A 26,087-nucleotide genomic window follows, 5' to 3' on the forward strand; every position below is an offset into this window, starting at 1 on the left:
ACTTTGTAATTGGAGCCAGACGCCGCTCTCCGCCTTGATTATATTACAGGACATTAATTAATCACCAGGACGCTCTGAAGAGCAGAGACTTGCAGCCTCCACATAGTGGCCTGTGGAGCTCTGACACAAGCACATTCAATACAACAGAAAGGGCTGCCTGGTAGCGGTCTAGGTGCACATTCAGGGAATTGTTAAATTCCTGCCCGATTCACGCATTAATACTATAGGAAAAAGAAGTGTGAACTGTAAAGTATGGTCCATAACTCCTAACTCCTTAAATTCACTCAGAAAAAGGTGAATTGTAGTCATGCCGTAAGGACGATCTTTGAACTAAACATGCGTGTGTGCATGTGTGTGTGTTTGTGTGTATGTATGCATGTGTGTTTTATCCATTCAATCTTCCAGTTCATTGAGGTTTCTAACACAAAGGGCCCTGAGTGTACTCAGCCAATCAGATGCTGAACTGTGATACATGATTAATGCTCATTTAATGTCCACTGACTGTCCAATAGGACAAATAGCGCCCTCTACTGCACGGCTTTAAGTCCTGCATGTGAGTTCAGTGTCACTAAATTAACACCCTGTTAAGTCAGGACAAACTATAAACCATTAAATAAATAACATTTTATTTATTCATATTTATTTATGTACTTATTTATTGCTTGTTTAAGTTAGGGTTGTTTAAGTTTTTCCCTTGTTTCCAGAATATCCACCCAGTTTGGAAGGCCTGGTCATGACTGTAGGTATTCTGTATCGCTGCAACAGCCTCCAGCACGTTTGGTAACTTTAGCTGTTACCTGTATCGAACAAAAGGAGGTGTTTCCGGTACAAGCCCCTCCCCTGTCCTGGAAGTATCTGCCCATTTTACATAACTGGGAAGGCCACACCCACTCTCAATATCGTTACACTGTACAGCTGAATCAAAGAGGTGTGTTTCACACACAGAACAGAGCAGGTGAGATATCCAGTGGCCCATTTTGGGGCCCCAATCAAAGCCCAGTTTTTGGGGATCCCCAGAACCCCTCCTGACAGTATGCTGAGAAAGCCACTTTCTTTAAAAACCTGCAGTGCATGAAGAGAAATTCCACCATATTGCCCAAATACATAATTTAAAGCATTTGTTTTCAATTATATATTTATCAACATTCAAGGATATAGAGGCTCCCACTTATAGCCAGAGGGGGCCCCAAAGTGTCTGGGGCCCCAAGCAATCATGTGGTTTGCATGACGCAAAGTCCACCTGTGAAGATATTTACAAAACCATTTTTAAATAATTTAAAATAAATGATTTTTTTCAACATTCCAGCAGTGATCAAAGAAGGGATCAACAGTATATATATATATGGTCAATAAAGTACGATGACATCAGATTAGGGTGAAGTTTCCCTTCCGAAGAGTTTTTTCTTTCTAGCACTGAGAGCTGTTCAAATCTGCGTCCGCCTGATCAGGGGTGAAGCCGTCATTGGCGATGCCGTCGTTGCCGCGGGCGAAGCCGTCGATGCCGTTGCCGCGGGCGAAGCCGTCGTTGCCGCGGGCGAAGCCGTCGTTGCCGCGGGCGAAGCCGTCGTTGGCGTAGGCGTCCTCCTCGGCGTCGGCCGTGCCCGGGGGCGCGTCGAGGGCGCAGAGGCTCGCGGCGTCCAGCTTGCGTAGCGTCCCCGCCCCCCCCAGCTCCCGCTCCGACAGCTTCTGGACGATTCCAGCCGCGAAGGCGTCGCCCAGAACGTTGACCGCCGTGCGGAAGCGGTCCCTGACCGGGGGGGGGCGGGGGGGCGGGACACGGGGGGGAGGTTAACTCTGAGTCTGCAGTCTCAGATCAGGCACTGAACACCGCGTGCGATCGATCTCCCGCTCACATACTTTAACAGTCTGCGGTAGTCCAGAGTAAAGCCCGGATACTAAGCAAGGCTTTCAGCGTCTGAAGTGGTGGGTTCAGCACGCTTGTAAAGTGGACTTGCTCACGTTTTTATATCATATGTGTCGTCTCAAACCCGCCTCCCATACTCAATACTCACTGATTCTCAAAACCTTTTAATACTGGGACCCAAATTATACATTTAACATTATAACGTACAGGGACCCATCAATTACACATAGAGGCATAGCCTAGTGGCTCTACCTCATACAATCCCATGACCCATTTTGGGTCCCGACCCACATGTTAACATGAGAAGGGTACAGGTGGTACAGCTGCTGGTTTCAGCTTCTGCGTTAACACAGTACCTGTGTCTTTTTTTAACACAGTCTGTGCATTGTGTAAAACCGTGTAAAACTAAGAGGAACTCACAGCAGCCAATCGACGGCAATTAAGAGCGTGACATCATCCAGGGGTAAGTTCAGCGCCGACAGCACCATGATCGTAGTAACTGCCCCCGCAGAGGGGATTCCAGCTGCCCCAATACTGGCCAGCGTTGCCGTGATACTGCAGACAGGACACATCAGAACACAGTCTGCAGAGTGGTTCTGCTAAGCCTCACATTAAAGGAGAAGATATTTCAGCGCTTCTGCTTACCGCCATTGGTAATGAATAGGGGAAATGCACGCCAAATTAAATTATGTTCACATTACATTTAGTACATGTTTTATACAAGTATACAGTCCATTTATACAGCCAGATATTTGATAGAAGTAATTCAGGGTCAGTTCTTCTGGTCAAGTCTACAATTGCAGTGGCATTTTTGTACCCCCCCCCCCATGAGGGTATGGGGTAGTGTGGACGGCGAGTGGGGCGGGGGGAGTGTGGGGGGGTGGGGGGAGCCGTACCTGAGCGTGAGGAGCTGCCCCACCCCCAGGGCGTAGCCGCTGAGCTGGGCGATGAAGATGGCGGCGACGGCCTCGTACAGGGCGGTCCCGTCCATGTTGACGGTGGTGCCCAGCGGCAGGACGAAGCGCGTGACCCGCCGGTCCAGCCCGTTCCTCTCCTCCGCGCAGCGCAGCGTCACGGGCAGCGTGGCCGTGCTGGGGGGGGGCGCACGCTCAGCTGATCTGAGATCAGTTCGCCCTGTCTGCACCCCTAACCTGATCCATTATGAACTAAAGGGCCGAACTGACCCCAGGCCAGCACCCCTGACTCTGAGACACAGTGAGTATGAGGCCCAGCCCTCAGGGCCCGGAGTACCACTGGTTTTCTCTTACAGCTCAAAGTTAACTGATTCATTTATTCATGTCACTGATTGGCCAGAGGTCCCACTCACCTGGCCTCCCAGGTGTACATCAGTCCCTGTCTATAGGGGAAGAAAACCAGCAGCACTACAGGCCTGCAGGGACAGACTGGAGTATCCCTCTACTACAGTATGAACTGGTATAAATGTATTAGTGATATGTTTCTCTGTATGTCTGTCTGTCTGCCTGCCTGCCTGCCTGCCTGCCTGCCTGCCTGTCTGTGTGTCTGTGTGTCTGTCTGTCTGTCTGTCTGTCTGTTCATTTATCCCCATCAGAGGAATGTAGTGTCAAATTTCAAGCGGAATCACATAGGCTAAGGTCAGGAAACTCATATCAGGCTTGTTAACTTTGTTATTGGTTGTGTTCACTGTCAATCATCATTATCATCCAATGAGGCTCTGCCGTGTACCTGGACGAGGTCATGAGGGCGGTCACCAGAGCTTCAGCCATCCCCCAGGCGAACCTGAAGGGGTTCCTCCTCACAAACGCCAGGTAGAGCAGCGGGAGAACGAGGCAGGCGTGGATGGCCAGCCTGGAGAGAGGAGGAGAAACAGCGGCTACTGACCTGCAATTAACCCCCCCCCACCCCCCACGTTTATCCTGTTTCTGTCATTGACTATTCTGTCGTTTTTTTTTACCTGTAGTGATGTAAAGCACTGACCCTCAGTCCTGGTCCTGCAGAGCCAGGAGAGTCTGCTAGTTTTTGTTTTCATCTTAAGATCAGCAACCGTTTGAGACCCAATTAACCAGGTGACCAGAGTTAGCTGTGTAAGTAACTGCTTTAACTGACCAATCACTGGGCTAACTCAAGTGCCGAGCGACAGCAAACACCAGCAGACCCTGTGGCTCTCCAGGACCAGGACTGAGGACCACGGATGCAAATCGCCTTCGGCTCCTTGAAAAAGAGCAATGCAAACTGACTCCGCTGTTGCTATTGTTATTATTTTTAACGTAGCGAAACCAGTAGCCTGTGGGCACTGGCCCAGCGGAGTGCCCCCCTTTCCAATGGGGGGGTTCAAATGCCCCTAAATTAGAACGCCGAGCAAAATCACGCGTTATGGAAACAGTCGCCGTTTTTTCTGGGAAGGATTTTCTTTCCCCTCTGAGGCATTTTCGGGGGGGGGGGGTGCCGTGGCCGTACGTGGAAGGGGGGGGTGGGGGGTTGGGGGGGTGTGGGTGGGGGGTTATCACGTTTCTCATCTCTTGACACGAGCCATCGTCGCAGACGGTAGCAGCTGACAATTAAATTTAGGGGAGCTGTAGGCCAGCGATGCCGAGCTTCTGTTACAGACTGCGCTGGCTGCAGCTGCTTTAGGCCACAGCTGTTTCCTCAACCTGGCGCGTCGCCAACGCAACGTGCTGGTGACGTTTTAGACAGATCAGCTGCGCAGTGGGACATGTAGCTGCGCAGAGGGACCTGTAGCTGCGCAGTGGGACATGTAGCTGCGTAGTGGGACATGTAGCTGCGCAGTGGGACATGTAGCTGCGCAGTGGGACATGTAGCTGCGCAGTGGGACATGCAGCTGCGCAGTGGGACATGTAGCTGTGCAGTGGGACATGTAGCTGTGCAGAAGGACATGTAGCTGCGCAAGGGGATATGTAGCTGCACAGTGGGACATGTAGCTGCGCAGTGGGACATGTAGCTGCGCAGAGGGACCTGTAGCTGTGCAGTGGGACATGTAGCTGCGCAGTGGGCAGCACAGGCGATGCTGATGTCACACAGTCCCGTGTGCTGATGTTAAGCGTGCAGTCCCTCGGTTCACCTGCAGGGGCAGCGTACCCGCTCAACACGGTCACCATGAAGAGCCCCAGTTTCTGGACCATGTCCCAGTTTTCAACCTCCACGATCCTCACAGCAATTAGGAAGACTATCCCAACGGGCATGTAGCTGTGAGATAATTAAAAAATACCATTAGCTGTAATAAATAAAAAAACAGTCATAAACCATTCATGATGCATTCTAAATAATCCCTGAAAAAAAAAAAAAAAACCCAGGAAATTTCCCAGAGTTGTTTACAACTGACCGACGCTGCTCATGACGAACGGGCGGTGACAGATGTGAGCTGTGGAGGCTCACGGCCGTAAGCAGTCAGGAATGCGTATAAATGCTTCTGTCACACGTTAGCGCTCGTAGCTAGGTTACGCACCGCGGCCTCATTGTGGAAGCATGATGTAAGCGCTGTGTGGAAATAGCACTGACGCAGCCTCACAGAGACAATCGCCACTGAGAGACGGACTCAATGGGAAATAAAATAAAGGTGTCGGGTTCCCCTAATGGGCAATGTGTGGGGAAAATAAATATAAGTAATAACGATGTTCTTATGCTGGATAAAATGAAAAATAAAACAATGTACCAGATAGCAAGCGAATCCGGACCGGATCTCTGCCGGCTATGCTGCCTTCGGGCCAGAATCAGCCCAGATCCCGGCTGGAGTCGCTTGCTATCTGGGACGTCATTCCTGACTGACATGTGTTTTGGTTTTAGTAGGTTAAAGGTAAGGGGAAATTGCCCGTCAGAAGCACGCAGGGGTTCGTACGGTACCACATAATTATCTGGACGATTCTCATGGTGGCCTCGTTCAGCGCGTCGAAGAACTCCACCAGGACCCGCCCCCGCTCCCCCATCCTGCCCACGGTGAGCCCGAACAGCAGGCAAAACACGATCAGGCCCAGGATGTTGATCCCCTCGTAGTACCTCCCCTCTATCGAGTACTGCTGCCCCTCTGTGGGGTAGTTCTGCCCCTCTGTCGAGGAGTTCTGGCTGATGTTCTAAAGCGGACAGGAAGCCAGGGAACACAACATCAGCATGTCACCTGCTTGGAATGACAGGGCTTCACCTGTGGACAGGGTCAGGTCACGTTAGGCTATCAAGCTGTTACATCGTATCTGGGCATTGATTTATGCTGAACATGGGTTCCTTCTCACATTACAAAAAAGCAATTTTAAAAAGTGACACAAGATGTTCAATCTGTTGTGTGGGCTTTCCTGTGTTAATTAGCCAGTTTTTTTCTGTTAATGAAGCTGCACAAAAAAGCCAGATAGAACCCTGTAACCCTGTAACAGGCCCCTGAGTCACATCCCCCGCAAGGGTGTGGGTTTGATGCCCACTGTGGTGCTGTCACTGTTGGGGTCTCATCTCCATCTGTCACCCTCCCTGCTTCCTACCTGTCTACCAGGGGAAAAATTCCAGGTGTCTACTCAAAAGAATTAATAAAATTATTCCTAAATTCCAAAACTCCATCAGGTCCACTGGCCATGTATCAGGGCACTGAGTCACCAGTAATAATCATCGAAATGTTGCATAACCGAAAAACATGAGATTGTGGGTAATTTCATGTATAAAGTGCTCTGCTTGCCACAGACTGTCTGCGAAGGCTGGGTTTGGGAAGGGCTGAGTTTTGCTCCACCACGACTCAACGTCCTCAGAGCTCCCTCTCCAAAACCTCCAGAGCCTCGTAGCCGAGGAGACCGTTTTACCTGCCAGGAGAGGGTCGCCATGGAGACGGGCACAGGTGCGGGTGAAACGTCCGCTGCAGGTGCGTCCGCCTCTTTCCTGCGCGTTTTGTACTGGGATGAAAAAAAAAGCGAGACCAATTTTTTATTTATTTTTTCTAAAGTACAGCGCTTCAGAAGGAAAGGCTGATGGACGCCCCCTCCCTCCCCCTGCGGCCCGCTCCGTGAGGGCCTCATACCTGCTGAAAGCAGGCTCCCACCAGGTTCTCAGGGACCATGTTCCTACAGGAGAAACGCAAGAAAGGAAAAAAAAGACACAGTTTCACTGGGCGGGCGCCATTTTAGCTGTGTACACTATCTGATGCGTGTATAATAAACCCGCTGTTTCTACCCCAGCCCTCTGGAGAGGATGCAACAGAAATAACCCAGCAAACAGGAGCCACCGAAATAACCCAGCAAACAGGGCGGTGACAGTCAGGCTCCAAAACACTCAGCCCGTTAATCTCATCTGGAGAAGCCGAGAGCTTTTCAAAGCGCAGAGATCTGTGTGTGATTGTCATGTGCTGACATAGCAGGAGGAATTTGGAAGCCGAGACCCCCCCCCCCCCCAGGTCCCCGATTAAGACCGTCACCTGAGCAAATCCAACATGGTGTCCGTCGCCGCGGCGACCTCTGGCCTGGGCCCGATCCCACTGCGGCTGTCAGAGTCTCGGGGGAAGCCGGGTCTGATGGCTGTCACCATGGTGATACCTGAGCAGGAGTAGTCCAGTCGCACTGTCACACATTTCACCGGCTACGTCCAAGTTTCATTTATTTTTACAAATTTTTGCCACCCAACCTGGGGCTGCATATATCTAATTCCCATCGAAATTTGGAATGTCCAATCATCTGAAACCACAGCCGAGTACATGCGTGAACGCCTCAGGAGAGTAGAGGTCTGCAGTTCCCCTCCGAATCACATGGGGGCACTACAACTTTTGTCCCACACCGCAGGCTGCAGCTAAGCTCGCACAGAGTGGCGTCAGAGGAAGACCTGTCATGTGCAGCCATGACATGCAGTCTGCAAGAGCTTGATTGGCCAGCAGGGGTCACTAGAGAGCGATGAAACGTGGACCCTAAATCAACTGACCGGGTCGCTTGTCTCGAAGCACATTCCAAGCTAACTGGCGCTAGCAGGCAACTTGGTTGCAGATTAGCTAAAATAAAACCCTTTGCGTGTGATGTGGACCCAGGGGGAACCCCCCCCCCCCCATACAGGAGTGGTGAGGGGTTGGGTGCCGGTGGGGCCCCCTGTATGGGAGTGGTGAGGGGTTGGGCGCCAGTGGGGGCCCCCCTGTATGGGAGTGGTGAGGGGTTGGGCGCCAGTGGGGGCCCCCCTGTATGGGAGTGGTGAAGGGTTGGGTGCCGGTGGGGGCCCCTGTATGGGAGTGGTGAGGGGTGGGGCGCTGGTGGGGGCCCGTATGGGAGTGGTGAGGGGTGGGGCGCTGGTGGGGGCCCGTATGGGAGTGGTGAGGGGTTGGGCGGTGGTGGGACCCTGTAGGGGAGTGGTGAGGGGTTGGGCGGTGGTGGGACCCTGTAGGGGAGTGGTGAGGGGTTGGGCGCCAGTGGGGGCCCCCCTGTATGGGCGCAGTGAGGGGTGGGGCGCTCGGGCGGAGGTGAGGGGTTGGGTGCCCAGGGGGAGGGGGCCTCTCTTACCCAGGCAGACGGCGATGGCGGTTGTTGACAGGTAGCATATCGTCACACGCAGGCCGATGCCGCCCAACGCCTCCGGGTTCAGGGCCGCCGCCCCTGGGGAAACGGTCCCAGCACACGATTACCCAATCAGAGCGATCACGGCGCAGGATTGGCTGGAGCAACTCGTCAGTCAGCCACAAAGGGGGCGGGACCTTACGTTTGATTGGCTAATGGTTTCATGGTCATTAATAAAAGTGTTTAATGGTTGCTAACGTTACTGGGAAAAGGTAGAGAAATGTTAACTCAAATATACTATGAAATTGGAGGGTATTTTTGGACTGATGTGACCTAATATATCTGAAACAGGCCAAAAAATTAATGTGCAAAAAACACAATGATTTTCTTTTAACCACAACTGACTGCCTTTAAGTGGCAAATATTACAATACTTTTGTATGCAGCACAAAAAGAATTCTTGAAACGCAATTATCAATTTTTATAGCATTGGTTTTATTTATTGAATGCTATTTGTGGCTAAACAAAATCACCCTAGGAAACATTACAGCAGTCATGTGACATACTGTATAATAATAGCTAAAAGACTGGCCTAATGATGTGCATTTGTCATTTTAAAAATTAGCAGGCACTGTACAGTAGGTGTCATGTGACTTACAAAATATGAATGTAGAACTCATGTAATTTGGCCATTGTGATGTAGGCAGACACATGACCTTCCTTTTGTGATGCAAAGAGTCACAGCACCAGACCATTGTGATGCCAGCAGTCACATGACTTGCCTGTTATGATGCTGGAAATGATTAGTGGGAGGACCACCATGTTGAGCATCCTCATCAGGATTTCCCCAGGGAAGCCAAAATAGTGCTTATGGAGCTCGGAGAGGGAGGCATACTCTCGAACCAGCAACCCCAGCACGATTCCTGCAAGAGACAAAGCACCAACAGTGGAGTCACTTTGAGTGTGACAAAGATAACAGAAACATGTTATTATTGTTCTCATTGACTAATAATAATAATGATGATTTGCCACCATTCATTACAATTCATTACAGCCCAAAGGGCTTTATAAATTAGTACAAATGAACACACATTGGGATGAGACAGTCAGACCACAGTGTCAAAACACTGAGACATGACAAAGCAACGTGACACATTGAAAACATGGCCACAGGTGTGTCCCCAGGTGCAGTGATGCTGTCGTAGCATCGAGCTCACGACTGACACACACATCCTTGAGCTGTGAGGGGAATGTTTCCACACGTCAACAACAAAGAACCATTATCCAAATGAATCACTGAAATCATTTCAGCATGGTTTTAAATCCCCCAAAGATAATCAATTTAGTCCTATCAAATTTGCTCTGTGATTATTCTTTATTATTATTATTATTATTAAGTAATTAAATGTGAGAGATTAAGTTCTCCTCTGTCCTATCACACTCACATATGAACAGCAATACAAATGAGGTTAAGAACAAGAGACTCATTTTGCAGCATTTTTGAAAATATACAGTGTGAAAACATTTCAAAAAGAGATTTTTACATGTAGTGGCTCACCACATTTGTTGAATTTCCAACTGTTCTTATTTTACAGGCTATTGAAACTGTCCTAACCCAAGACTAGGACCTTCAGCACGTCACATAACCAGTGCTGAAGACACAATGTGTGGGGTGGGGACTTACCCAAAATTACTGCTCCAATGGTAGCAATCAGACACAGATTCCTTTTCACGGAGCTCCAGCAACGGCGGCATCCTCTGTCCCTGTTCTCCATCTTATCCCGCGATCTCCTGGGCTTGGAGTGCCTTCTCCATGGCACGGGCCAGGTGAGCCGGAATCCGATTGGATGGGAAAAGGAAGAGTGTGATTGGTCGGAAGACGGAGATTCCGACTGATGACTGGAGGAGGGTTGCGAGTGAGCAGGTGGTAGGCTACCGGTGTCCTTGTGGGATGTAGGTGTCCCATGACGACAACGGAATCCGCGGCAGTATATTGTAAAACGCACGGCCTTCTGTCGATCGGTCGCCGGCGAGTGCGCCCGTCGAGCTGCACCAGCTCAGGTCTGCACGCGCCCGACTTCTGAATAAGAAGCGACGGCGCGGACCTCAGGTGTTTCCGAGCACAGTACAGGCTGTCTGCAATTCTGCCGAACTGATAATGGAGGGCGCAAAAATGAGCGCCGATATGTATACCACTGGGCATTCCAAATTGGGGAAGAAAAAATAAAACGCACTAAAATTAATTTAAAAACAAATGCAGAGCTACGCATTTAAATTATTAAAACACGTAACTTTTCTTCAACCAGATCGTGAGTTTGGTGGTAGCATTTTTACAAAACGCTGAAAAACAGAAATGCTTGCTTACGTCTTCAAAATTTAGGACAACGCACTTTGTAGTTATAGCCTCTTGTATTGAGGCCACTCCAGGTCTTCTGACGCTTCCTCTGTTTGTCCACCAGGTGGCGCATTGCGGCTTCCTCACTGAAGGCCTTGTTGAATTGTGTCTGCAAACGCTACTGTACTCTTCCACCGTCATAATCTTTTATGACCTCAGTGAATTCGGGACCTCGGTTTATCGTCTCTTCCGAAGGTACTGGGGGGCGTTAGATACATATATTTTGGCTCAGGAGAATTCATGGAAGCTGCCCTTGAATGAACATGACAGAAAAATGCTGTGAAGGGTGAGGCATTCTGTGACGCTCCCAGAGCAGAGACAAAGGTCGAATAAAATGCTACGAGCCTTCTGACAATGATGCACAGGGAGGAGATATGGGACGACTCGTTCTCACCCATCGAGCGCTGGAGAGAATGCCAACCTGTGGCCTTCTGTTCCGGTCAGCATGTCTTGCCTCAGAAAGAAAAAAACAAAAAAAAAAAACATTTTGTTCGGGACAGTCCACAAAATTCTCAGGAGCTCAGGAGCATATTCCATACAAACCAGACCCCTTTGTTCAGTGGATGAAAACGCATTACACATTAGACTGTGGTGGCACCTGGGACATGCTGGTACAATGGTTTATGAACAGACCTACATTGCATTACAATCATTCAGCAGACAGTCTTATCCAGAGTGACTTACACAACTTTGTACACAGTATTCATGTGTACAGCTGGATATATATTGAAGCAATGCAGGTTAAGCAGCACCTTGCTCAAGGATACAACAGCAGCCTCCTACCTAGGAATCAAACCTGCAATCTTTAGGGTACAAGACCAGTTACCCATTATACAAGATTGTCACCCTCAAAAACTATTCCTTCGAGCCGGATTCGAACCAGCGACCTAAGGATTTCAACAACACCCAACTACAGTCCTCCACTCTACCAACTGAGCTATCGAAGGGCACACCACCAACTCCATTTTATGAATATCGGGTAGAAAAAAGATAAACCTTTATTTTCAATTATTTTTCAACACTGATTAGACATTTGTTTGGCTATATAAATTCCAGTAGAGCACAGTAAGATATTTGAAGGCACTGGGTGGAACACCCCTAAAAACAGATAAGAAGAGGCACAGAACTGAAGTTTTTTTTTTAGTTTTTTTTTTTTTTTTTTTTTAAACAGAATTGCTTCCAGCAGTTTGCATGCATTAATACTTCCCGTACAGTGAAGGCAGCCATGTCCAGTGACTGCAGTCTCTACTCACCTCCTGTCAAAACAGAAGACAATTGTCTCTGGGGGGTTTTCATGATGTAAGGTTATAATCCACCAGGCACCATCACTTATAGTAAAGCACATAAGTGAGTCATTGTAGGATTGTGGAAAATCACGGATCAACAGGTGACCTGTAATTTAGACTGGTGTGCTTTTGCAAGGGAACAGTGAATGATCAGGGAGCAGACTTCTGGAGGAATTGTGGGTAGTGCTACTTTTTTGAGGGATAAAAAAACTGCACATTAATAAAGCACATTTATCCCAGCGAACACTAAACGTTTTCACAATGTTGCTGCCATGCAGTGGCGATGCTACAACATTGACAAAACATTCCAGCAACAGCAACACATGCAGCACTTTATATTCTGTTAAGGATCTATTGTTGGTGTTGTTGCTGCTGCTGCTGCGCTAGTGACGCGATGCTGAAACCAGTACTCCCAACACACTGCCTTGCGCGATCGGTTACATTATCCATCTAATGAGTTTCCATTTGGTCACGTTCTAGAACTTGTGTGGGTCCCAAACTGCAGCTGTATCGTTATTAATTTTTAGTGGCACATTCAGTATGTTCACATACGTGGAGTGCCACAAACGAGCCCCTTATTTTCTTAAGATGTTTTGTTTAAAAATAAATATATTTTTTGAAAAGCTGGTAGGCTGCGCTTATTTGTTTTTACTGGTGTAGTTTTTGACATGACTAACTGACCGATCTCTGCAGTATGGTCTCGTGGGAGCCATCCGCCAGACGCAAATACTCGGAGCGCACATTACCTCCAGGCGGCGGGCCAGCGCGGGGCGCAGACGGACCCCGCGACTCTTAAAGCGTCTACCAACCAGAAGCAGCCCGAGAATGTGTGTGGACTCAACTCGCCAATCCAGTGAAAGGGAGAGGTGGGCTTTCAACGTCGCCTACAGACGGAACCGTAAGCCTGTAACCTGCCCGGAGTTGACTTGTGTGGAGCAGACTCGCTTCGCAGGAGTGAGCTAAACTAGCTGGGTAGGAGCATTTGGGAGATTTCACAGTGCATGCGGCTAGCTTGCTAGGGTACCCATCACCAGTGAGTAACCGCCCCCATTCGCAGATTGGGGTACCTTTGCCGCTTGGTGAGTGTGTCAGTGAAAAAATAAATAAAAGTGGTGCCATCGCCGGGGACCGATTGCGCGAATGCAGAAGACGGTGGGCCTGGGACGAATGACTGTTTGACCAGCTCGCAGCATCCAAGTGCCGTGCCGTGGTTTCCTGTAGGAAACGACAGTAAAACGGGCCGTTTTCCCGGTGCATTTTCAGTGCATAAGCATCTCGGCTCAGGACCGTTACGACTGTCGCGCATCTCCCGAGCGTGATGGGTGAGTGCGCGCTTACTCCAAAATGCGTCGTTCGCGGTTCAGCCGACGGGATAAATGTTCTGCTCGTTAATTAGCTGGCTAATAGCAATAGATCAACAGTGACAAGTTTGGTCTCGCCGCTTCTCTACCCCTGGCACGGTTAACTAGTTTGCTAGCTGTCCATGCTACACAGAAATATCCAGTGGCTTACGCCTGGTTAAATGCTGATGACTGAAAAGCTCGTTAACGTTAGCTAGCTAGCTGCGAGAAGGTGTGGTGTGACAGCTCTTTCGAAGCATCATTTACTGTGCAATGTTTAGTCGAGATATATTTTCGTATATGTCCACGATCCTAGTTAGATTTGGCAAAGTTAGTCTTTATGTGTCATTTTTACCCGTATTAGTCAATATTATAGTTATTTGGTTTCTGCTGATGTAACGTTAACCTAACGGTAAGTATTTGGTCCCTAGACTAGAGAATGTCATCTTTCCTACTCGATAGCTCGCTGGTTCCAAACTGTGTATAAATGCGTTTCAGTTGATGAACTTGACAGTAAAACTGAAATAACTGCAAATTATTGCTACCTGAGAGCTATTAACAACATACATAACCTTATGCATAGCCTCGAACTACATGTCAGTAAGCCGGTCAGCTAACGCTATAGTGCTAGCTGCGTAGTAGGTGACTTGAGCTCGCTGTACAGTAGTTGCTAACAAGTTTAGTGAAATAACTCATGTGCCCGAAAATTATCACTACATCACAAGTTGTTTGCTCACATGTGATAATGTAGGTTATTATTTTAAACGACATATGGCAGGTTAGTTATTCGTAATGCATGAACAAGGGTCGCTGATTATGTTCAGAAATATTGGTGGCTCCCCATTCATTTTCCTACAAATTATATAACGTTAGCTCTGTAGATCTGATAGATGCGTTGCACGGTGAATATCAACAGCCGGTCGTCAAATATTGATAGTGTTCCAGTCTTAAGCTGTTGCTGTACTGTGGATCTTCATACACTGTCACCATCACGCGTTCAGTGAATGAATGCGCGGCATGCATATGATTTTTGTGTTTCTGAAAACCGTGATGCACTTCCTCGACTTGAACCCTGTCCCTTTGACTGGCGCTAACGGATGCAAAGCACATGACTCGGAGGGGGGGGGTTACTATGGTCCACCTTCAAATGAAATAACAAAATAGGTCACATGTCCAAGAGACAACGACCAGACAACCTACCCTGTTTCATTGAACAGCCCTGACTCAATAAAATGTTAATTAATAGCCTACTGTGGCCCTTTGAAGAGTAGGTATTTCTTGGAATGTTTGTTTCAAAAGTCAAAGTCAGTGTTCTAGAACTCCATTGCTTTCCATTACCATCAGCATTAGAATGTTCAGCTGAGAACATTCTAATTACAAATTCATGATCTTTTACACCTTGAAGGGTTAACTATGTGTGGCCCAGGGACAAGAGTGTTTTTCGTCCATTAAACGGACACAAATTAAGGGACATAAAGCTGTTTTAGAAGACCAGTAGGTGCACAGTGCATGAACAACGTGTAACGGGCAACCTTGACCTGTCCGAGAGGAAACCCACCGCAGTGCATCGTGGGAAGTGTAGTCAGAATACGTGCCCTGACACCCTTCTGAGCCCGAACATCCTGCAGGTCACCGAATGCACCTCTGAGCTTCCTGAAGGGCAGGGAAAGAGGAAAGAGGTCCCTGCTGCAGAGGAAATGGGGGGGGGGGAGAGAGGGGGGGGGGGGTAAGGGGAGGAAAACACTAAATCTTGTTAGTGGACTCAGTGCCATTTGGTGCCTCACTGTCCTGTGTTATCACAGTATTGCAGCACTAAATACAGTGTGATGAAAAGTATACATCATTGCTGCTTTTATACATTGCAGTACACGTATATATATGCATACACTGTATAGCTGCAGTATGTGACGCTTTCACATCTGTTTTCATCACTGGGTTTGTAAAGTACAGGGTGCTGAAAAGCGGTTTGTTCTCGGCTGTTCTGGGTTCGGATCCGAGCGGTTAGGCACGAGGAGGGATTCCTCGCCTCGGGTTCCGCCAATGAGGTTTGGCTCGAGGAGGTCATGTGACTCGAGACTCTCGCCCGCCACGGGCCTGTTAAGCTGCCGTTACTGCAGAGGCGTGGAGCCGCAGGACCCACAATCCTCTGCTTCTGCGTGCTGTTTCTCAGTTAATGTCTCTGTGGGGGAGTGTGTGTGTGAGAGAAAGAGAGCATGTGCTCGTGTGTGTGTGTGTGTGTGTGTGTGTGCGCAAGAGAGCGAGAGCATGTGCTCTTGTGTGTCTGTGTGAGTGTATGTGAGTGTGCGTGTGTGTGTCTGTGTTTGCGTGTGCGTTCGTGTCTGTGTGTATGTGTTCCCATTCTAGAGGTCAGCTCAGGGCAGGACTCTTCCCCCCCCCCCCCCCCCGGGTCAGGATCCCGGGTGGGTGGGGAGGAAGAGGAGTGGGGAAACGCCGGGGGGGGTGTAAAGGGGGGTGTTTTCCTCACAGCACCATTCTGCAGCTTTCAGTTCTGAGAGAAAGGTGGAAGACTCACTAAAGAGCAGTATATAAGCACAGCTTACTGTTTGGACACTGTGTTTCTGTGATCCCATAGGGATGTCATGCTGGGCAGTGCGTACTTGCCATAGAGATCTATGTGTAACAGCGTGGTGTATAGTTGCCATAGGGATGTATTACTGTAGGGATGTGTTGCTGGGTGGTGTGTAGTTGCCATAGAGATGTGTTACTGTAGGGATGTGTTGCTGGGCGATACACGGTTGCTTATGTGTCTGTGTGTGTGTCTGTCTGTGTGTGTCTGTGTGTCTGTCTGTGTGTCTGTCTGTGTGTCTGTCTGTGTGTGTGTGTGTCTGTCTGTGTGTGCGTGTGTCTGTATGTGTGTGTGTGTCTGTCTATGTGTGTGTGTGCGTGTGTGTGTGTGTGTGCGTGTGTGTCTGTGTGTCTGTGTGTGTGTGTGTGTGTGTGTCTGTGTGTCTGTGTGTGTGTGTGTGTGTGTGTGTCCCAGCTGATGACCTGTGTGCTGCTCTGGAGAAGCTGAAGCTGGCATCAGTGGAAAGCGCTCCGGACGGTGTGGAGGGGTGCCTGGACTGCCTGCTCAACGCGCTGGCAAACAACAGTGAGTGACCAGCACCCAGCCTCTCTGGGCCTATCCCAACCACACAACCACACAAACAACACTGCCCAGCACCCAGACAGTGCCACACAGACGGAACCATTTACAGCCGTAGAACCCAGAGTGACCTGTACAGTCACAGACCCAGTCAGTGTTACTGCAGTCCGCCTTGGAATCAGTCCTGCAGCCTTGGAGGCCTGGTTCTGTAAAGACCCTGCACAATAGCAGGCCTGGCTCTGTAAAGACCCTGCACAATAGCAGGCCTGGCTCTGTAAAGACCCTGCACAATAGCAGGCCTGGCTCTGTAAAGACCCTGCACAATAGCAAGCCTGGTTCTGTATAATTCCTGCAGAGTAGTGGGTCTGGTTCATTAAAGACCCTGTCCAGTCAGTTTTTCTTGCGCTGAAAGCATTCATTAAGACGTGAAAAATCTGGTGTGCGCTTCTGCGAAATGAGAGATTATCTCTCTTGTAATCTGAAACTCATTTCATTCTGGTTTTTTTTTTTTTTCCTTTTTGCTCGACCCTCCAGCCCTTGTTCAGTTGTTCAGAGATTCGGCCTGTGTTCTCAGACATTAATCAGAGGAGGAGAAGGACAGACAAACCGCCAGAAACGTGCAGAGCCCCAGCCAGGCCCGTGAATAATCCGCGCCCGCCGTGTTTTACGAGCAGCTCTCCCTCGGGACAGTTCCCTGCCCAGGGTTAACCACACAGCTGCCTTAATGTCCAGGAGGTTTTTTTTTTTTTTTTTTTTTTGGAATGTTTTACCAAAATTTCGTGCCGGTGTTCTTGAACTCCATTGTGTTCAGTTACCGGCAGTGATGGTTACATAAGCATTAGAATGTTCGCTTAAGGACATTCCATTCACAAACTTGCGATCGCACACATAAATGTTAAATGATTTGTACATCAACAAGTTCCTAAAACACAGGTTCCACCGAGATTTGAACTCGGATCGCTGGATTCAGAGTCCAGAGTGCTAACCATTACACCATGGAACCCTACACCTGCCTTATCTGGTGAGAGTGGCAGAGGGAGATTGGTACAGTCTACAAATTCAGCAAGATCAAAACACAAATATCTGTGGAACTGTAGCTAGATAAATTATTTACTTTATCCTGTTCTGTTAAAAAGACACTAAACACTGAAACAACAGCCATTTTAGAGTAGACATTACATAACCGATTAAACCATTGATGCCAACAAGAAACATTTTGTATACACTTGAGTAGCACAGCAATTGATCAGTTAAATCACTTGACTACAGGGTTAACTCAGTTCACCTGGTTTCTTGGGTCTGAATTAGTCTCTGGTCTTAAGGAAAAACAATCCCAATTCCAAAAATTGTTAGCTTCCAAGCAACATTTGAGGCCTGTACAACCAGTGTGCTCCAAACTGAGGCTCTGACAGAAACGGGCCAGGGCACTCAACAATGAGCCTTTTTAAAACCATTCTCCAGTCACCTGACCAGTCACAAAATGGCCTCTTCCCATGAATTCAAAATGGCAAGACTGCACCACGTCAACGGCTAACAATCTGAAAGGACAGGATTGGACACTAATGGAGGGTGCTGTGAAATGCAGTGCCTAAACAGCACTTTGTACCCTTCGATAGCTCAGTTGGTAGAGCGGAGGACTGTAGTTGGCGCTTGTTGAAATCCTTAGGTCGCTGGTTCGAATCCGGCTCGAAGGAGTAGCGTTTTCCAACATTTGTTTATGATCCGCGTTTCCACGAACGACAATGTCATGTACAGAGGTGGAGATGACCACGCAGAGCACCTGAAACAAACTAGAATGAAAATATCCATCGTTCCATTTTAGTGCAAACTTCACAACCGATTAAAGAAAAAAAAAAACCAGGATCCCAAAATGGTTGCCCCCAAGCAGCATCTGAAGCCTAAAGCACCCAATGAGCTTCAAACTCTGACAGAAATGGGCTAGTGCACTCAACAGTGGGCCTTCTTAAAACCTGTACTCACACATAATCATACCGGACTATAAGGCCTGTATATTAGTACCCTAAAAAGACTTTTTACTGTGTCATAAACGCACATTGTTCAGTGGGATCACATAACAACTCATGTATTTCATTTGCGAATCAACAAGTTCCTAAAACCCAGGTTCCACCGAGATTTGAACTCGGATCGCTGGATTCAGAGTCCAGAGTGCTAACCATTACACCATGGAACCCCATATTGATCTTGATTGATAATAGTGGCATGGAGATAAGTAAAGTCTACAAGTTCCACAAGGTCAAAACACAAATGTCTGCGGGACTGTAGCTCGATAAGGTTCTTCATTCTGTTCTGTTCAAAAGATACTAAACAGTGCTATGGAACTAATCAGTGAAACAAGAGCCATTTCAGAGTACACTTTACATAACCAATTAAACGATTGATTCCAACGAGAAACGATTCAATGTTTCAGGAGCTCTCCATGGTTGTCACTGCCTTCATACATACTAAAGCCTTCTTTTGTTACCTGGGTAAAATAACAGATATGTATTTCACTTAATACATATATTAAAAACTTTAACTTACATTTAAAAAGGAAAAAAAAGATTGAGGAAATCTGCATAACATTATGCTCCAGACAGAAACTGGCTAGGGCACTCAGAAATGGGCCTTCTTAAAACCTGCCCCCAGTCACCTGATCAGTCACAAAATGGCCTCTTCCCATGATTATCTCATGATTATCTAACATTACATTACAGGCATTTGGCAGATGCTCTTATCCAGAGAGACGTACAACAAAGTGTATAACCATAACCAGGAACAAGTGTGTTAAAAACCCTAGAGGGAAGTACAGTTCCAAGTGCAGGGACCGACCATGTAGTTTAACTTGGACCCTGTAGGTTAATCTGATTAACACAAACAAAAGCAGCAACAAAGCAGTCTATGCAAATAATACAAGCAATAATTAAGTAGGCATGACTTCAGCATGACAAGACTGCGCCACATCAACAGCCAACAATCCAGAAGGACAAGGTAAAAAGTAAAGACATAAATGTGTGCCAAAAAATATGCTTGTCGAAACTTTGGGGTGTTGTTGTAATGGTAGTTGATTGGTAAGAATGCATTCACGTGAAACTAAGTGTATGTGCGATTTAGAATTGTTGTAGGTCAAAATCAAGAGTTTTTCCAAACGTGAACCAAATTAGAGCTATTGTTAATTTACCATTTTGGACTATAACACATCTGTGAAGGGATTAATGCTGCAAACGCCATGGAATTGAAATGAGAAACATTTCATGCTTACCGTCATGCCAAACATGCCAAAACCCCTCTGTGTGCCCTTCGATAGCTCAGTTGGTAGAGCGGAGGACTGTAGTTGGACCTCGTTGAAATCCTTAGGTCGCTGGTTCGAATCCGGCTCGAAGGAGGGTTGTTTTTAAAGATCAGCGTTTCCACGTTCAACGATATCCAAGACAAGACATGGAGGTGGCGATGACCATGCAGAACACCGAAAACAAACTAGAATGAGAATCTGTTGGAACTGCCTTCTCTGTGTACTCATACTGGAGAAGCTCTTTTTACTCTGATAAACATGCACATTTCAGTTAGGTGACAGTGTTATTCATGAAAACATTTCATTTGGGCATCAGTGAGTTCCTAAAGCCCAGGTTCCACCGAGATTTGAACTCGGATCGCTGGATTCAGAGTCCAGAGTGCTAACCATTACACCATGGAACCCCACACTTGCCTAAACAGATGACAGTGGCAGAGGGAGATCAATTAAACTATGATACCAACGAGAAACTATTTGTTTTCTCATTCTAGTTCATGTTTCACGTTATTTGGTTTTTTTTTCAGTGTTGTCTTTAATACATCTGTAAATCAACAAGTCTTAACTTTAAAACAAGGGACTCCTTCAACCCAGCGACCTGAGGATTCATAATATTTCTCACTACAGTCCTCCACGCTGGCTATAGAAGGTCGCAAACAAACCGCATTGGTTGTTTTTCAAATACACTTTTAAATCACTTATTCTGAGCCCACGATGCACAAGACAGCAAACTCACCCAGACACTGCACTACAATGGAGCAAGAGCACACAATCACACTCATCACTCTGGTTTATTCAGGAAGAATTCTTAACTTTAGTTCAGGATGTTAAGGGCAGCAAGATTACACTGCACAGGTTCCACCGAGATTTGAACTCGGATCACTGGATTCAAAGTCCAGAGTGCTAACCGTTACACCATGGAACCCCTACAATGGTCTTATGGTGAAACAGGTTTCCTGCACTGAAGACTGGATTGGCTTTAACGCAGTATTATGAGTCCCTACCAGTGTGTCCCCACTGTGCAACTCGCAGGAATTCAACATGTAGTTCAATGGTTATCCTCAAGGGGTCCCCATAGGCACTCTCATGGTACAGTCAAGTGACTATTCATACAACCAAGTTTCTAATAGAGACATTTACAACAAAAATTAGGTCATCTAAAATGTGGGGAGAGACAGGAAGGAATGTGAAAATGGATGGAAGTTTAAATGGCTAGAAAAGTATGTCATTGAGCCGGTGGTCCCGGAGAGCCTCAGGGTCTGCTGGCTTTCGTTGAGACTCAGCATTTTAGCAGCACAGCAGGTGATCAGGTAAAGCAGTTGATTACACAGTTAAGTCAGGTCTCCCGGTTTCCTGGGTCAGTTCTCACCACTGTGGTTGCAGGATTCTTAACTTGTTCTTTGTCGGTTAGAATGGTCAGAAAAGCCAAACAAAAAAAAAGTACACTTGCTCAGACTACAACAGGCCAAGAGGAAACTCTTCCTTGCAGTCATTACCAAAAATGTTCGCCACTAAGCAGCATTTGAGGCCTGTAGCACCCAATGTGCTCCAGATTGAGTCTCTGACTGAAATGGGAGCAGAGCAATCAAAAATGGACCTTCTTAAAACCTGTCCCCAGTCACCTGATCAGTCACAAAATGGCCTCTTCACCCAACTTCAACATGACGAGACTGCACCACGTCAACAGCCAACACTCCATGAAACATAGAGCCAAACCCCTTCTGTGTGCCCTTCGATAGCTCAGTTGGTAGAGCGGAGGACTGTAGTTGGTGCTTGTTGAAATCCTTAGGTCGCTGGTTCGACTCCGGCTCGAAGGAAAAGTCATTTTCACGAGCAGGATTTGTTTATGTTTTACATTTCCATGATCAACAACAACGTCGTGTACGGAGGTGGTGATGACCATGCCGAGCACCTGAAACAAACTAGAATTGCCTGGATATTTGTACCCAAGAATGACTTTTTACTGTGTCATAAACAAACATTGTTCAGTGAGATCACATAACAACTCATGTAAGTATTTCATTTGCGAATCAACAAGTTCCTAAAACCCAGGTTCCACCGAGATTTGAACTCAGATCGCTGGATTCAGAGTCCAGAGTGCTAACCATTACACCATGGAACCCCACACCTGCCTTATCTGGTGAGAGTGGCAGAGGGAGATTAGTACAGTCTACAAGTTCAGCATGATCAAAACACAAACATCTGTGGAACTGTTGCTCGATAAATTATTTACTTTATCCTGTTCAGTTCAAAAGACACTAAACACTGAAACAACAGCCATTTTAGAGTAGACATTACATAACCGATTAAACAATTGATGCCAACAAGAAACATTTTGTATACACTTGAGTAGCACAGCAATTGATCAGTTAAAGCACTTGACTACAGAAGTAACTCAGTTCACCTGGTTTCTTGGGCCTGAATTAGTCTCTGGTTTAAGGAAAAAACAATCCCAATCCCAATTCCATAAAATTGTTAGCTTCCAAGCAGCATTTGAGGCCTGTACAACCAAAGAACCCAGTGTGCTCCAAACTGAGTCTCTGACAGAAACGGGCCAGGGCACTCAAAAATGGGCCTTTTTAAAACCATTCCCCAGTCACCTGACCAGTCACAAAATGGCCTCTTCCCATGACTTTAAAATGGCAAGACTGCACCATATCAAGAGCTAACAATCTGAAAGGACAGGATGGAAATGCAGTGCCTAAACAGTGCTTTGTACCCTTCGATAGCTCAGTTGGTAGAGCGGAGGACTGTAGTTGGCGCTTGTTGAAATCCTTAGGTCGCTGGTTCGAATCCGGCTCGAAGGAGTAGTGTTTTCCAAGAGCAGCTTTTGTTTATGATCTGCGTTTCCACGATCAACAATATCAATGACAATGTCATGTACGGCGGTGGTGATGACCATGCAGAGCACCTGAAACAAACTAGAATGAAAATAGAAGTCGTTTCATTTTAGAGTAGACTTCACCGGTTAAAGAAAAAAAAACCCAGATCCCAAAAACATTAGCCACCAAGCAACACATTGTTCAGTGACATCACATAACAACTCAAAGTATTTCATTTGCGCATCAACAAGTTCCTAAAGTCCAGGTTCCACCGAGATTTGAACTCGGATCGCTGGATTCAGAGTCCAGAGTGCTAACCATTACACCATGGAACCCCATATTGACTCTGGGTGATGATAGCGGCAGAGGGAGATAAATAGTCTACAAGTTCTGCAAGGTCAAAACACAAATATCTGTGGAACTGTAGCTTGATAAATACGTGGGCAAATGGACCCCCTACTGGAGTCACTGAGTGTTTGTGTTTGTAGGGTTTTGGGGTCTCTGAGTGTGTTTGTGTTTGTAGAGTTTTGTGGTCTCTGAGTGTTTGTGTTTGTAGAGTTTTGGGGTCTCTGAGTGTGTTTGTAGAGTTTTGGGGTCTCTGAGTGTTTGTGGGGTATTGGGGTCTCTGAGTGTTTGTGTTTGTAGAGTTTTGGGGTCCCTGAGTGTGTTTGTGTTTGTAGGGTTTTGGGGTCCCTGAGTGTGTTTGTGTTTGTGGAGTTTTGGGGTCTCTGAGTGTTTGTGTTTGTAGGGTTTTGGGGTCTCTGAGTGTTTGTGTTTGTGGGATTTTGGGGTCCCTGAGTGTGTTTGTGTTTGTGGGGTTTTGGGGTCTCTGAGTGTGTTTGTGTTTGTGGAGTTTTGGGGTCTCTGAGTGTGTTTGTGTTTGTAGGGTTTTGGGGTCCCTGAGTGTGTTTGTGTTTGTGGAGTTTTGGGGTCTCTGAGTGTTTGTGTTTGTAGGGTTTTGGGGTCTCTGAGTGTTTGTGTTTGTGGCATTTTGGGGTCCCTGAGTGTGTTTGTGTTTGTGGGGTTTTGGGGTCTCTGAGTGTGTTTGTGTTTGTGGGGTTTTGGGGTCTCTGAGTGTGTTTGTGTTTGTAGGGTTTTGGGGTCTCTGAGTGTGTTTGTGTTTGTGGGGTTTTGGGGTCTCTGAGTGTGTTTGTGTTTGTAGGGTTTTGGGGTCCCTGAGTGTTTGTGTTTGTAGGGTTTTGGGGTCCCTGAGGGTTTGTAGAGTTTTGGGGTCTCTGAGTGTGTTTGTGTTTGTAGGGTTTTGGGGTCCCTGAGGGTTCGTGTTTGTGGGGTTTTGGGGTCCCTGAGGGTTCGTGTTTGTGGGGTTTTGGGGTCCCTGAGGGTTCGTGTTTGTGGTCCCCAGATGCCGAGGCCAGTGCACGGATCCAGGATTCGGGGATCCTCCCTCTTTTCTCCGCACTCCTGAATCAGCCGACGCCCTGCACCCCCAAAGTCGCCAACATCATAGCCGAGGTCGCCAAAAACGGTGAGGACCGTTCCGCACCACGGCAGTGTCACACACCCCGCCCCCACCCCCACCCCCGTCTCTGCCCCTGCCAGACCACCCCTGGTTGCGCTCATACCGCTGGTCATTATGTCCTTTGGTTATTGTGATTGTTATTTGTCTGGCGATGCTCGTGATGCTTCTGCATGTGCCTGCCTCCGTGACCACCATGGTGGGTTCCCTCTCATTTCTGTCACTGAAGTCACCCATCTCATCTGCAGCCAAAAAAACCCCAATTCCCAGCAGGATCTGGGGCCTGTTTGTGTGTGTTTCCCTCTGCTGTTCTCCGAGTTTAGCTGTGGAAACTGGGGAACAGACTGACTGTGCTGGTCTTCACAGCTCATATCAGATGGTATTTGGCTTGCTGACAGAATGCATCGGGATGAGCAATCGTCTCGCAGTTCTTTAGTTTGAGTGCAGTGTGTGTGTGTGGGTGTGAATGTCTGTGTGCGTGTGAATGTCTGTGTGCGTGTGTATGTGTGTATGTGTGTGTATATGCGTGACTGGGCGTCTCTGCTCTCTCTGCAGAGTCTCTGAGGAGCTCCTGTGTGGATATGTGTGTGTGTGTGTGTGTGTGTGAGAGAGTGTGTGTGTGTGTGTGTGTGTATATGTGACTGACTGGGTGTCTCTGCTCTCTCTGCAGAGTCTCTGAGGAGCTCCTGTGTGGGCTCGGGCTTGATCCCCCCCCTGGTGCAGCTGCTCAACTGCGCAGATCAGGAGGTGCTGCTGCAGACGGGCCGTGCCCTGGGGAACATCTGCTACGACAGCCGTGCGTACTACTGCGCATACCGCCACACGTACCGCCCACATACCGCCACGCGCAGACACAGCCTGGGGGCGGAGTCTGGGGGGCGGGGTCTGAGGGCAGAGCCTGGTGGTGGAGTCAGGGGGCGGAGTCTGGGGTTGGAGGCCAGGACAGAAATAAATGTACAGAGAAATAAACGGGCGCACGGACAGGCTCAGAACCGTCATTACTACAGAACCTGAACTTTGTAGTCCAGTAATATCCTAATGACTCCATTTCCCAGAGTGCCTGTCTCGGATAATGGCTTCTTTGTATAATCCAGCTCTATTGCTGATAAATGGCCTCATCTCATGGCCTCACACGTCCCCTGTCATATTCTCAACACTCAGGAGGGAGCGGGTTGTGCTAAAAATTAGCATTTCGGCCAGCATTATAAAAACAGGGCTGGATTTCACCCACCCCCGTCCTCTCTGAGGCTGGGGGGGGGGGGGGGGGGGGTTAGCCAGGGTGTCAGGAGCGCTAAAACCCCGACCTCAAAAGACCTCGTATCCCACCCCCTTGAGAATGAGACTCGGGGACAAGCGTTACATTGAGCAGACGCTCCTATCTAGAGCAGCTCACAATGCAACAGAACATATATGGGCTGCAGCTACAGCTTGTAACTTAGGGGTTGCGAGTTCAATTCCCAGATGGGCCAGGAATATTGTACCTTGATCACATGTGAAAAAAAAAAAAGAAATAATAAATCAGGATTGCTTCACAGTGTAGGCGGATTGTATATAATGGCAAATGCAAGCTCTGTGTAAGTTCCCCTGGAGGAGAGTGTCTGCCAAACGGGCGAATGTCCGTGTTAAGAGAACAGCCCGCCATCCCGCCATCCCGACACGGCTCTGTCTTTCACTCCATCTGCCTGGTTGTTTGGGCCAGCAGCGTTTCGCCCATGGGGGGGGGGGGGGGGGGGGGGGGGGGGGGGGGGGTCACACGGGGGGGACCCCTCAGCCTCAGCGCTTAGTCAGGCCTGTCATCGCTGTTTCAGCGGCAGATTTATCTGGCCTGGGCCGCTTCCGACGGCCCTCCCTGCTCCCCGTACCCAGCCTCAGTCCCGCTCCGATGAACCGCCCAGTTCTGTGGCTCTGATCGGCTCTCACCGATCTTAGACACAATCAAGGATAACGCAAGAAAGCTTGAAAGGTTATTTCCATCGTGGGGGGGGCGGGGGGGGGGGTTGGGTAAAAGGGGAGGGGGAAGAATCCACCCCACTGGCTTTGAAAAGTGGTTTAATTTCAGGCTACAGGATTATCTC

General features: G+C 48.0%; 2 protein-coding genes and 11 non-coding genes across 14 annotated transcripts in view; 5 read left to right on the forward strand and 8 right to left on the reverse strand.

Moving 5' to 3' along the window:
- Nucleotides 1–1,407: 1,407 nt before the first annotated feature.
- On the reverse strand, nt 1,408–10,138 carry LOC118228203 (excitatory amino acid transporter 3-like). Its single transcript, XM_035419542.1, has 12 exons — nt 9,985–10,138; nt 9,083–9,223; nt 8,308–8,400; nt 7,245–7,362; nt 6,852–6,894; nt 6,637–6,726; nt 5,702–5,928; nt 4,940–5,047; nt 3,569–3,691; nt 2,761–2,955; nt 2,285–2,419; nt 1,408–1,747 (listed from the first exon to the last, which is right to left on the reverse strand). Exons 1-12 carry the CDS (start codon nt 10,073–10,075, stop codon nt 1,408–1,410), a joined length of 1,704 nt encoding a protein of 567 aa, XP_035275433.1. The 5' UTR covers nt 10,076–10,138.
- A 1,416-nt stretch (nt 10,139–11,554) lies between these two features.
- trnay-gua lies at nt 11,555–11,642 on the reverse strand. Its single transcript is given in 2 exon segments — nt 11,555–11,590; nt 11,606–11,642. It is a non-coding gene; the product is annotated as a tRNA-Tyr (tRNA).
- A 1,036-nt stretch (nt 11,643–12,678) lies between these two features.
- LOC118227901 (rap1 GTPase-GDP dissociation stimulator 1-like) overlaps nt 12,679–26,087 on the forward strand; it is a 24,407-nt gene continuing 10,998 nt past the window's right edge. Inside the window, exons 1-4 of one of the 2 annotated variants that reach the window (XM_035418948.1) lie at nt 12,679–12,879; nt 16,323–16,433; nt 23,899–24,021; nt 24,683–24,808. In XM_035418948.1, the coding sequence (XP_035274839.1) occupies nt 12,807–12,879; nt 16,323–16,433; nt 23,899–24,021; nt 24,683–24,808 (433 nt within the window). In that variant the 5' untranslated portion in view covers nt 12,679–12,806. Of the gene's footprint in view, nt 13,304–16,322; nt 16,434–23,898; nt 24,022–24,682; nt 24,809–26,087 lie in introns of both variants that reach the window. The other variant, XM_035418949.1, reaches the window with a different exon arrangement.
- Nucleotides 17,359–17,430, reverse strand: trnaq-cug. The gene has a single exon. It is a non-coding gene; the product is annotated as a tRNA-Gln (tRNA).
- trnay-gua lies at nt 18,034–18,121 on the forward strand. Its single transcript is given in 2 exon segments — nt 18,034–18,070; nt 18,086–18,121. It is a non-coding gene; the product is annotated as a tRNA-Tyr (tRNA).
- trnaq-cug lies at nt 18,547–18,618 on the reverse strand. The gene has a single exon. It is a non-coding gene; the product is annotated as a tRNA-Gln (tRNA).
- Nucleotides 19,722–19,809, forward strand: trnay-gua. The gene is given in 2 exon segments: nt 19,722–19,758; nt 19,774–19,809. It is a non-coding gene; the product is annotated as a tRNA-Tyr (tRNA).
- trnaq-cug lies at nt 20,049–20,120 on the reverse strand. The gene has a single exon. It is a non-coding gene; the product is annotated as a tRNA-Gln (tRNA).
- trnaq-uug lies at nt 20,567–20,638 on the reverse strand. Its single transcript has one exon. It is a non-coding gene; the product is annotated as a tRNA-Gln (tRNA).
- trnay-gua lies at nt 21,443–21,530 on the forward strand. Its single transcript is given in 2 exon segments — nt 21,443–21,479; nt 21,495–21,530. It is a non-coding gene; the product is annotated as a tRNA-Tyr (tRNA).
- trnaq-cug lies at nt 21,764–21,835 on the reverse strand. Its single transcript has one exon. It is a non-coding gene; the product is annotated as a tRNA-Gln (tRNA).
- trnay-gua lies at nt 22,433–22,520 on the forward strand. The gene is given in 2 exon segments: nt 22,433–22,469; nt 22,485–22,520. It is a non-coding gene; the product is annotated as a tRNA-Tyr (tRNA).
- Nucleotides 22,799–22,870, reverse strand: trnaq-cug. The gene has a single exon. It is a non-coding gene; the product is annotated as a tRNA-Gln (tRNA).

The sequence above is a fragment of the Anguilla anguilla genome, chromosome 5 (genome assembly GCF_013347855.1).
Source record: "Anguilla anguilla isolate fAngAng1 chromosome 5, fAngAng1.pri, whole genome shotgun sequence".
Taxonomy (NCBI): Eukaryota; Metazoa; Chordata; class Actinopteri; order Anguilliformes; family Anguillidae; genus Anguilla; species Anguilla anguilla.